This window comes from Anabas testudineus, chromosome 23 (assembly GCF_900324465.2).
Source record: "Anabas testudineus chromosome 23, fAnaTes1.2, whole genome shotgun sequence".
NCBI lineage: Eukaryota > Metazoa > Chordata > Actinopteri > Anabantiformes > Anabantidae > Anabas > Anabas testudineus.
The window spans coordinates 5,806,969-5,819,345 of record NC_046631.1 but is presented as its reverse complement, the minus strand read 5'-3'; the positions used below and the strand labels follow the sequence as shown (position 1 = coordinate 5,819,345).

At 40.8% G+C, this 12,377-nt stretch overlaps 1 protein-coding gene across 6 annotated transcripts in view; it reads left to right on the top strand.

The window, feature by feature from the left end:
• The window catches only part of dock4b (dedicator of cytokinesis 4b), an 89,822-nt gene that overhangs the window by 38,044 nt on the left and 39,401 nt on the right, over positions 1 to 12,377 (top strand). For all 6 annotated transcript variants that reach the window (XM_026362574.1, XM_026362572.1, XM_026362577.1 and 3 more), the window contains exons 9-15: positions 2,446 to 2,527; positions 2,704 to 2,764; positions 2,883 to 3,015; positions 3,193 to 3,281; positions 8,070 to 8,195; positions 10,347 to 10,471; positions 10,977 to 11,139. In XM_026362574.1, the coding sequence (XP_026218359.1) occupies positions 2,446 to 2,527; positions 2,704 to 2,764; positions 2,883 to 3,015; positions 3,193 to 3,281; positions 8,070 to 8,195; positions 10,347 to 10,471; positions 10,977 to 11,139 (779 nt within the window). The remainder of the gene's footprint in view (positions 1 to 2,445; positions 2,528 to 2,703; positions 2,765 to 2,882; positions 3,016 to 3,192; positions 3,282 to 8,069; positions 8,196 to 10,346; positions 10,472 to 10,976; positions 11,140 to 12,377) is intronic.

Here is a 12,377-nt window from a genome sequence, read left to right as displayed (position 1 = left end):
ACAGACTCTTTAAATGGCTCCTCAGTAAGACACACACAGACACAACCGTGCAGTGTATCATCCCCACACGTGATGCTGCAATTCTCTCAGCTGTGAATTTTTTGATGCTATTCAGAACTCAACTCACAAGTATGACAATGTGTCACTTTCCACACTTCGCACATCTTTAAACTTACCTCTTACGAGAATATCCATGGATGGCAGGACTTCCTGTGTGGATGTTTGTGGTACATCTGAATCCTTTGTCTTTGGCTTTGTTTCTTTCTTTCAAGTTTTTCTTCTGCTACTTCAGTTTTCCACATGACCTCTAGGGATAGATTTAGATTCTCCAGGTGTGGTGGAGGCCGCAATGGGGGTTAATTTATCCAGTGTTTTACGCCAGACACCCCCCCGCCCCTCGTCAGGCAAGCGCATGTCCCCTAATGCAGTCATCGATACCATGGGAGGGAATAGTGAGCGCAGCGAGGGCCCAGAGGGGAGGGAAATTGGCCATTCATGTTATGCTAATGCAAGCAGTGATAGGGTGAGATAAGGTCCCGCTGGGGGACACTAGTCCTCTTAGCTCGGGTGATCAACACGCTGCAGCTGTGAGGGAGAAGAGTTTGTGGCAGGGGAGGCTGTGTAAGAGAAAGAAAGAAAGAAAGAAAGAGAGAGAGACATGTGTATGTGTGCCTGTGTTTGCAGGAGTGGCTGTTAATTGGCAGTTGGGGTTTTCACAATAGAGTACTAATTAGGGTTTGGGAACGTGTGTGCAAGTCTCATGTCTAATGCATAGGAATCTGTTTCCATATGGCTGGATAAATGGCCTGGAAAGTTACAGAGAGCAGCTAATGAGGAACAACCACATCTAAATCAAATTGACACTCAACTGGTTTATCGCTATACAGTTTATAAAAGGAAAACTTTACTGACGGAATACATGTATGAAAAATCAAACGCATTTGTATAATTAATAATCAGGAGCCTAATTAATTCAAACATGCGCACCCACTGGCCTACATACACAAAACACTGAATTACAGTTCAAGAAGCAGCCTCGTATTTACATCAGGGAAGAGACATGGCAACTTTTAGGCTTGTAATAAGAGCTTTTAATAGCTCAGACTATCATAAACATCCTAATCCATTGTACTTGAATGCAGCAGGAACTCAAGTTATATAGGATCTGCTGGGTTCAGTTCTGCTCTTGTGTGAATGGGCCTTCTGTAGCTTGCGCTGCTAGCCATGCCAGCTACTTGGCTCATTGTCAGGCGCTGGTGTATTACAAGGTTTTCGCTCTGCTTATCGGTGCACTGTGAAAGTCACCTAAATGGATTAGCCCACAGCTCGCCAGCCAGGATGAGACGGACCCAGCAGGATCCCTTCGCTGCCTCTCTTTGAGCGTGTGTGCGTGATAAAGAGAAAGAGACCAGACTACAAAGAGGATGAAGAGGCGATCTGTGGCCGTCCTTTCTGTTTTTGTCCGACATGCACTTAATTCCCGCCTGCGTGAACGAGGATACGGGGCATTAGAGGGCAAGACAGATCATTCTGCTCTGTGCAGCTCTTGAATGAGATTTTTTTAAAAGTTTCAGCATAGTGAAAGTATGTTTCTGTGTTGTTTGGAAGCCAGACAGTTTCCTTCTCCAATTGTCTTAGTGTAGCTGTTTATAGCTGCACTTGCATTATAGCTCTAGGGATGGCATTGTGCATGTTGGTTGGTTATTTCAGCACTGATCCAAAAGTAGTGGAATGTTTTAACGGCTATTGTGATGATATTTTGTATGGACATTTGTAGAAATTAGATTATGAATCCCTAAAGAATTAGTTAATTCATATAAGTCATATTCCCATCCACATCAGCTGTACATGTTATACTATAAATTACAGTACACTATCTTTACCAGCACTTTTTCCTATTTTGGTGTTCTCTCTGTATCCACTGTAATGTCACAGTCTAACCTTGTCACAACTGGAAGATTTATAGCAACCAGCTTGGCAGATATGAGGCTGAGCTTGTACAGACTTTTTGCTGACTGTCCAGAATTTGGGCTAAAAGCTGTCAGAGAGAATCCACAAAAGCAACAACACAAGGAATATTCAATTTAGCTGTGGACAAACCCTGGGTGGATGTCGGATGTGTGCAGACAGTCTGTTTTGGGGATTGTGTTCAGTAATTTCAGCTTTGTCTATCTTTCTCTTTCCCTCTATCGTTCTGTCCCTGTTCCCAGTCTGTCTGTTCTTCTTGTGCCACATATTCTGTTTTATGCTTTCAGACAGCTTAAGTTTGAAGTTTGAAGCTATTTCTCCAGTGCCCACCATTTCAGCTCTTCTAATCTTACCCTGTTCTATTTAGCAGCGGCTGCTGTTGTTTACGATGACACCCGGCCATCACTCCTGGCCCCATTCATCTCAATGTGTGTTGTCTCTCTCTCTCTCTCTCTCTCTCTCTCTCCAATTGTACAGTGAAAGGTTCTTTGTCAGGCTGAATAAGAGCGGGTTGCCCAAGTCGCCAGAGAAGACAGAAAGACAATGCACACTATTTGTGGTGAGTAGTGGACATGACTGTATGTTTACGAAAGAATGACTGAGAACAATTGTAGCTTATGTAAAACATACGTAACTCATATTCCAATATGTTTATGCTGACAGTGAAGTCAGTGTCCTTTTGTTAGCAGTCACAAATCTCCCTGTAAAGTATTTCTGTCCTGTCTTGTCGGTCAGGATTTGGGAAGCAGTGATCTACGAAAAGATGTCTACATCGTTGTTCATATCGTAAGAATAGGTAGGCGTTGTAATGCTGCTTTCTTCTACTGAGCACTACATGTTTGTATGTCTCAGGCTTTCATAGTAGTACTTTACTGACTGTGGGTCCTTCTTTGCCCATGTCTGTGTATGTGCAGGGAGGATGGGAGCAGGGGAGAAAAAGAACCTGTGTAGCGTACAGTACAGGCGGCCGTTTGGCTGCGCTGTTGTCAGCATTGCTGATCTCCTCACAGCTGACTCCAAGGATGATCACCTGCTCAAGGTTTATGCGTAAGTCACTGCAAAGCGTTTCACTACTAAGTTCTTTACTAAGCTCTACTAAGTTTAACTAAATTGTGTCATAAATGTTACACACCTTTTTTTAATACATTAGAAGCAATTACTTTGTCGATCACATTTTCTGTTACTAATCTAGTTTTGCTCTGTTCTTTCATTTCGTTGTCTCAGGTGTAATACTGAGAGTGAGTGGAACCAGATCCACGAGAACATCATCAAAAAGGTCAATTCAAGGTACAACCTGTGTGGATCCAACACTGGTAAGAACCACATTTTATGCTTATTAGCTTTCTCAAAACTACTCCTCTTGATTTGAGAGGTAGCAAGAGGGGATTTAAAAATGAAACACTTGGAAGTTTTCTGTTTTTTTTTTATTATAGTAAATCTGTGAATAACATTCAAAGCTGTTAATTTAACCCTCTTGTAAAAATCAGGTTGGTTTAATTATGATGACAGCACTTGGTGTGATCCTTTGCCGTGTGATGGTCTCTTTTTGGTCAGTCAGAGCAGGATTTATGTGGGTGTGAAGTTCCTCTTCAGGGGAGCTGATCAGTCTTCACATGGAAGCAGTGAGATAATTTTTATAAATAGCTGCATTCGCAATATACTGAACAACAGCATCAGCAGTTTCCCTTAACAACAGGTTGGTGGAAAACCAGAACATTCAGTTCTTCAAAAGCCAAAGAAGTATCATGTGAGATGAAAAGATTTGTTCTGCATATTGTACAAGAGTCACACAGCTGTTCGAGGAATTACAGCGCCAACATTCTCATGAACATGCAGTGACGGTCCAACATAAACCTCAGATTATGACTTTAAAGTTGAATTATCTGCCAAGCAGTTTGGATGGGAAGTGTGACGTAAAAAGCATACTGGCACACTGGAACCATGAATTTAACAGCGGTTGTTAGGTTGAAGCTGTTTGCATCAAGAAGCAAATGTATGACCACGAGTAAGCGAGCAGCAGCAGGTCGGCAGACGTTTGTCTGTAAAGCTGATTTCCATAAACATTAATTGTGGCTGCAAACTTGCTGTGGGCTGTTATTTAGAAACCGAAAGTATTAATTTTGTATCTAAAGTTCATCCTTACATCTCCCTCATCTATTCACACATTGAAACACCATAGCCCGCTGCATAGAAAAGGCTGATAGTTGTTTGAGGGCTGCGCTAACTGGATAAAAGGGAGAAAAGATTATGGAAATGTCAAGAATCTGTGACGCTGATCTACCGAGTCAGCTCCTCTTTCCACTTCCCTTTAGAAAAACCAATTATTATATGAGGAGAAGCCATACAAGTCCAGGATGTTATATTATCATGAATAATCGTGTGTAAACGTGAAGGCATGCAATAATTAAACTGAATGGCACAAAGTCATTTAGCATAGTAGAAGTTATAAGTGAACCGCTGCGTCTAGGTAAGATTTTAGATGGCTAAAAGAGTTAGGATGGAGATGTAAAGCACTTTGCATTGTCAAGTCTAAACACATTACTGATAAAACATAAAGTAGACGAATGGCACTAATATAGACCTGTTGAAAAATGACTTACTTGACTGTTTCCTTATCACCAACAAACTCCAACAAAGTCTTAATCTGATTTTTATCTGTATATCAGCTTTATTCTCTCCTGCTACTACCTGTTGACTGGCTGTATTATACTATTAACACACAGCTATGCACGTGCAGTCAGATTCAATAAGAGATAAAATGTGGGGATAGTGTGGTGCATTGTTGCTGCTCAACTTGCAAAACCTTTGGCAGATAGGTTTTAATTCATGATGGATGACAGTGAAGCGAACATTTTGTAATCAAAAACAGTTAGTTGTGTTAATTGGTAAGAACAACATCACTGCTACAAGGCAGCGTGTTGCCGTAGTTCACAGTATTTTCTCTAAACGTTTCCATCATGTGGGCGTTTGCTTCAGGCTTTTATTTGACAGCGTTCTTCACTGTCACCCCAATGCAAACACACACTCGCACACTAACAGCATAAACACATGTAAGTGAATTAAGAGTTTACTCCATCTTTGGCTGCAGTTTGCAGTTTATCACAAGCACTTGGATGTTAGCTATTGAGTAGCTGTCAGCTGAAGACATTGATCCAGCTGAACGCCTGATTTGCCCTCGGTGCTTTCTCATTCAAAGTGCATTAGAGGAGAGTTGCGGGTCTTTTGTCACAATACGTTGGCATGCATAATTCAAGCGAACTCGTTCCAAAATTACATTTCCACCACTTAACTGAATTTGACATTGATTTTATGAAATGAAAGGGTAAAAATGGTTTAATCACAAAGCAGAGGGGTAATAATTTCAATTTTTAAGATAATGAGCTCTGGATATTAGGTTTCATTTATGTATGATGAGACCCATTTATCTGTCTGGACCAAATGAATTAATTATAATTGTATTAGCTTTGACAGTTCTACTTTGCAAGAATTGGGCTTCTTAGCTTCTTGTATACCTTTTAATTACATGTGTCACATGCACGCACCTGCTCTCGCTCCATTAGACCTGGTGACAGTTGGGACGTAAGTTGTAGCAGAATTATAGCACTTTTCTAGACTCGTCACCAAATGTGCAAACTGGAGAAAATATTCCATCTTTAGCAAACAAGTCTGTGTCGTCCCCGAAAGAAGGTCCATGCATAAGTTACACAGTGCTGTGCATAATTTAAGGAGCACAGTTACATTTAGTGTCAAGAGGGCAGCAATTAAAACCTGTGCACTGCAGTGACATAGTATAATATAAGGACACTGTATATATAGTATGTGCGCACTATGCCATTTGTGTGGTTTGGCACAAGTGCATGAATCCCTGTGTGTGTCTCTGGTTTCCTCGCTGTGTGGTTCTCTTTTTGAAAAGACCTGGCAGTGTGCCAGAAGTCTCCTACTAGCAGCCAATTAGCAGGGGAGAGATAAATGCGATGCCCTTAAAATACAAGGAACACTTGGTTGTTTGGGTAATAAAGAGGCAGACTGTGCAGAGAGACAGTTATTTTGTTCACATGTAGCCTAATGACTGTCTCATTTTTCTTTGCCTGTATGTTTGAGGGTCATGGGTCATTACTGGATAATCAAATACAAAAGACGCGAGAGGGAGTTGATGAGATGATGAGATGGCGATTTTGTTTAGATGTAGCTCAGTAATCCATAAGAGTGATTTCATAAGAATCTGCCTCTGTATGAGTCAGGTCAGGTACATAATTCAGCTCCCACCTCCACATACAAGCGTAGGCAGTGACAGAAGAGGCTGTGACAACTCCATGGGTTTGTTTTGGAGTTTTTATTTTCCTCAGTTTTTTTTGTTGTTTTGTTTTGTTTTGTTTTTTTGGGGGGGGAGTTTGTGAAGAGGCATGCCGGGTGGGATGAGGGCAACGTAGGTTGAGTGTGTTATTGTCAGCATCAGCTCCATCTACCAGCCAGGCAGAATAGTAATGAAGCTGGTTTGCCTAATTGTAGCCCTGCAGTAGCTTTTAGAGCCCTCTCTCTTTCTCTCTTTCTGTGTGTGTGTGTGTGTGTGTGTGTTTGAATGAAATACCAAGCCAAATGTTTGAGCCACATCAAGAGGCAGGAAGATTAGGTTCATGTATGAAAAAAGACTTCCATGTACCTAATGGGACTGTCCTTTCAATTTCCATCAGGCCTTTGTGCCACATTGAACCCACTGTTGATGGTGCATGTTATTGTCTCTTTCACCTTCTGCATTCTGTGTGTATGTTTTTTTTTTTTAAGTTTGTCTTAATGTCATCCCGGTGCCACAGAAACTGTGGACTGGCCTACGAAGCTAAAACACAATGCCTACATATTTAGCAGACCCTATTTATGTATGTGAAGTAAATATAACACTTAACACTAACTAAACAAAAATACATGTGATGGTAGCACTATCGATGAAGCACTTACTATTTTAATACAACATTAAGGAATCTAGGAGCACCTTGGTATCTGTCACTTAATACTATCAAAGAAAAGCAAAGGTTAAATTATCTAAAGAGAATAAAACAAGGAAACTAGACGACTATATGCATTTATTAGACGTCATTTTCATCCAACTTTTACCCTAAAAAGACACAAAATTAAGGCAGTATAGTCTTTAGATCTCGTACACATTTTGGCAGCTAGGCTGAAAACTTGAAACCCTTTTTTCTCCACTTCACTGCATCTTGTTGCTCTCTGCCGTTGAAGTGCAGTTTGGCATATTGCTAACAGTAATGTCTGTTTGACTCTCAGCGACTGAAAACCCCATCGAAGCTAATGAACCATTTTACCACCTCCCAACTTTCCTAAAAACATCCACAGCAATAACTATAATCGTCGTCTTGTCTCTTGTACAGTCCCTTGCTGTTTAGCTGTTACATACATCAGCCTCTCTGTGTCATAAGCGTAGCCAGACACACGCACACACACACACATACACACGCACACACACACACTTCAAGGACCTGCAGCTCTAAATAAAAGCTGGTGGTTTATTTACCTGTTCTGACATTTGGAGTTATTGCACTAGGATATAGATATTAGACGACTACCTTCATGTAGGATTTTCTCTTATTAAAACAGAGCTGGGGATGACTCACTGCCTGTTTGCATTTTTGTTTTTTTTGTTTTGTTTTTCTTGGGTACCTGCTTTCTTTCGATACACACAAATGTTGCTGTGGGCAGGTAGCCTATAACTGTATTTGTCAATGTAGCTGCAATAAATCTTGAAATAGATTTATGTTTTGGCAATTTGTGGACAAGAACAAAAGCACGAGATGAAACGATGGGGACTAAACAAGAAAGAGAAATAAATATGATTAAAATCCAGTGGACAGGCTCACACCAAACAACCACAGGGGAGCAAATCCAACTGTAGGAAATAGCTGTTATGGCCTTTATACGTTCTCTGAGCTCGCCAGTACAAGATTGTTTATAGTGTTGGGATAGGGTGATGCTATATTCTGAACTTTTATTGAGTGGCTTTGGTGAGGAATAAGGGAGGGAGAACCAAAGCCGCCTTGCAGCTGTATGTGATATTTCAGGTTTTGAATTTTTCCATTATTTCATTTTAGGTCTGGCAGTGGCTCTACAGCTCCTCCACGGGGACATAGAGCAGCTGAGGAGGGAATACATGGTCCTCTTCACCCGGGGAGTGTCCATCACCAGAAAACTGGGCTTCTCTGATGTCATCATGCCAGGTAGGACAACACCACTCAGATATGACGTGCCTCCAGTGTGGACTTCACCTGTTCTTTTAATTTGTAGATGATTTAGGTCTGTTACCATTTTTATATTATATTTATACTATAGAATATTTCTCTTTAGGTCTGAGTGGTGAACACCTCTGACTTTAGTTGAAGAGCCTAATTTAGTAAATCTACGAGACTGTGTTGAAGTATTTTATACAAGATCAAAGCAACACCAAGACACTTTTATGACTCTAAGCTGTATAAAAGTGAATAGAGGCTCTTTAATCAGGAACTTTTGTACTTGTATTGATTGATACAACCAGTAAAATCCTTTTGAACACTCACACTTTTACTTCTGATCATGTAAACTACCTAGTTGTTACTGATGAAATAAAAAGTCACCTATGCATCAGATGCATTGCACATCTAATAAACTGGTTATTGTGGTGGTGTAATAAAAAGTGGCAAACCAAATGTACATTTTTTGTAAAATATCAATTCATATTCTAACATACTGTTTTAGCTGACTCGTTGTGAGCCTAGAAATGTGTGTTTATTTTAGAGTTTGTATTGGCTGCCTCATAATATCTGCCTTTGTTGCCTTGGTAACACTTGACAACCATACCTATTTCACGATTACAGGGATATTTGAATTGCACCTAAGAGCGGCCTGAGAGGATGAAATATTCACGTTGTTTCAGGTAGACAGGCATCACTTAGATAGCTGATTCTCTAAATGACCCAGACCCCTGCAGAGACCCTGAGTGTTATCTGGATGGGGTGTTGTTGCCTTAGTAACAAATGTACAACCACATGAATGTAAGATGAAACAAGTGGTTAAGAATGTACATTTATATTTACACATAGAAGTGAAAAAAAAACAACAAGCCGTCTGCATTGGCTTTCTGACTCTCCGTCTGTTCGTTCATTTATGAGAGCAGGACGACGGGGGACTTCTTTTTTCTACAGAAGAGCTGTTCTATTAAATAAGTGAGGTGTGCTGTCTGGTCATACAGATAAAGAGGAACCACAGACTGTGGGTCCCCCAGCGCCTCACTAACAAAGATTTATGTTCTCTTTCTTTGTCTTTGTCTAACTACAAACCCTTAACACTGAGTTCTCTCGCCCTTTCTGCCTGAGTATGTCTGGCCTCGGGCTAAGGAAACGGTCTCTCTGTTCTGAATCTGTTTCTGACTGTTTATTTCTCATTTTCATTCTCATACACAAATACCCTCTTTTCCTCGTCCAACTTCACTCTCTACCGTTTCCTCTTTTCCCATTGTGCATCAAATCCACCTTTCTGCATTGTTTGCTGTGTGTGTACAGTAAAGGTGTATATACGATGCTGCATGTTGCCATAGTTACTGTTGTTAAGAGCAGAAAATCAATTTGACCCTAGAGATACAGATATAATGAGTGCACACAGACATACACACTCACACTCTTGCTCACTGGGGTTATAGGGAACCTATTTCACAATGTGTCTGACCACAGCTTGGCTGCGGATGAAACACATCTATACTCGGTCTTATTGCGATTATTTTCTGTATTTTATTCATTTTTTTGAATTATGAATTATGTTGATGATTACGTTTGCTCATCGAGGGACTGAACTTGTGATCTCTGGGCTTGCAGCTGAGGAAAATTTGATAAATTATATGTGCCACTTAGGCCAGAATTCGTTGTGTTTAAAAACTAAATTGAGCTTAAACCAGTGTAACTACACAAAGCTGCATTAGCCGATGCTAATTCTAAACATTATGTCGTGGAGTGTTTTTCAAGATGGGTGGGCAGGAAGTACCTGTATTTTATACAGTTGCAATGATGGTACCATAGCTAAAGATATGTTTTCATGTAAAACATGGTAATTCTTATGTGTGTCCGACCCTTTGACCTTTTGTCTCAGAAAAACAATTGAATATCTATAATAAAATTGATATTGGTGATACAGTCTGCTTTCAGATTTTAAATCTCATGTTCTCTGGTGGCCAAAGGTCATAGTTCCATAGTTCATGCCACTAACATAAATGCTGTCCACCCACTTCACGAGGAGCTACACTGAATAAATACACTTCAAGCTACTGAGAGATCATTATACAGTAATTCTTACTTGTATTAAATCCATGTCTTGTTGCTTCTTTTACCTTCCTGTTCCTGCAGGAGAAATGAGAAATGACCTTTACATCACACTGGAGAAAGGCGAGTTTGAGAAGGGTGGGAAGAGCGTAGCCAGAAACGTAGAGATCACTGTATATGTGCTGGATATCGATGGACAAATCCTCAAGGTAAGAACACATTGGATGTCACAGCCACCGCAACCAAAGCCTAGTTACATAACATAGTTATATCTAAGTATATAAGTAAGTAAATACTGTATTGTACTTATTTATGTCTTATTTTGCAGAGAAACTCTTACTTTAGGTATTGCTGACCCATATGGGACTAATTGTCTTTCCAGTGCGTTACTCATTTCTGTTGCAGCACTGTGACAGTGTGCCTCTGTGGTTTCCTGCGCTGCCTGAAAATATACTCAAATATAACCCTGCTGCCAGCGGCTCTGCCACTGCACAGCGTGCAGCTCTCTACCACACAAACGCACACATGTAAACCTCGGCATTCTCCATTTTAGACATTTGTGGTGCGTGTGGCTATTCATGATGTATTTGTTCTCTGTGTCCTTCAAATCTGCCCTTTACCTCATTCTTCAGCCCGGCCTCTTTTACTTCCCATTCTTTCTCTGTGTCATGCACCTCCTCCACCTCTGTTCACTGCCTTGCTTCTGTCTTTTAGGGTCACGTGGCTGCTGGCTCGGGTGAGCCAGGTGGGGACGAGTACCACTCTTTGGTGCTGTACCACAACAATGGCCCCCGCTGGGCAGAGCAGCTCAAGCTTCCCATCCCAGTTGACACTTTTCGGGGGTCACACGTCCGGTTTGAGTTCCGACATTGTTCCAGTAAGTAGACACAGGGTTGTGGATAACCTTTATTTATCTAGCAAAGGTTAAGTGAACACATTTTTCCAGGCTCTCACAAAGTTAGCTGCCAAGGGTGTGAATGCCTGAAGTGATGCTTCCTTTTCAGTTTGATTATCCTGGGGAGGTCAGGGTAAAGACGTATTGTTGTGCAGGGAGAAGAGCATAATAAGCATTCACTTCCTTACCCATTTCAACCTGCCGAGCCTCTGGCTGCAAGCCTCAGGGCTGCTGCCATCCCCAAATAAAGAGTGCAAGTGTGCTCTTTTTTTAGCATTTTTATAACGAGACTGGTTTGTCGAACCTCTCACCTCCTACTGAGACAAAACTTTAATTATGACCAAAATATTGCTCTCACGTTCTTGCACCCTCTTGCTGGGCTATGAGGAGAAGTCTGAGAAGCTTCTCTCTAGCGACAAACTGATGTTATTATGGCAAGCTGAGAGGCTGTGCAGCTGCGTACAGCAGATATAGTAGCCTTATTATTGCTGGCAGTGCTTGCATTGCTACCCAAGGGTTGCCTGTTAAGAGCCCAATTTAGGCTTGTGGTGACACCAAACTGCAGAAAACATATTACATGTACTATTAGGGCTCCCAAAGTCGACCAGAACCTGTCTGTAGAAACATAAATAGCAGACAGTATCATTTTTAATTAAGGGAAAATGGAAAGCTCTGAATATTTCTTTTAAATGGTGTCTTGTTTTTGCAGTAATTATGCAGCGTCAGTAACTCTTAATTTGTTGGGAGTCTAGATTGTTCCTAAATGGTGCTAAAGGGGACTGGGAGGACTTATCATCATTAGCAGTGTAATACTTTACAGAACTTCATCATAACAGATGTTATTTGATATATTATGTAAGAGACACTGAAACAATTTGCTGTAATAGTTGTTCTATTGCCCATTTACAATATAACATTGGATTCATAACAAGTCTCCAAACCATTACATTGTACTTTATAATATCATAGTGTATTTGGTAGAGTGGTTTCAAAATAAAAAAACATCAGTCTCTACCTGGTCTGCCAAGCTCAGCTAAGCCCGCTTTTCAAACAGTACCTCTTAATCTTTCCAGTCTCTCTCTAGTGCCCAAGGCTGTGAAGGCTTATGATTAGGAAACCTCTCTGAAGAAGACCAAAGAAACCAAAGTGTACACTTTTGTAAGCAATAACTTTCCTGGTGTAAAAACTTAATCATAGCAAAGTGAGGCAGAAATAAAATG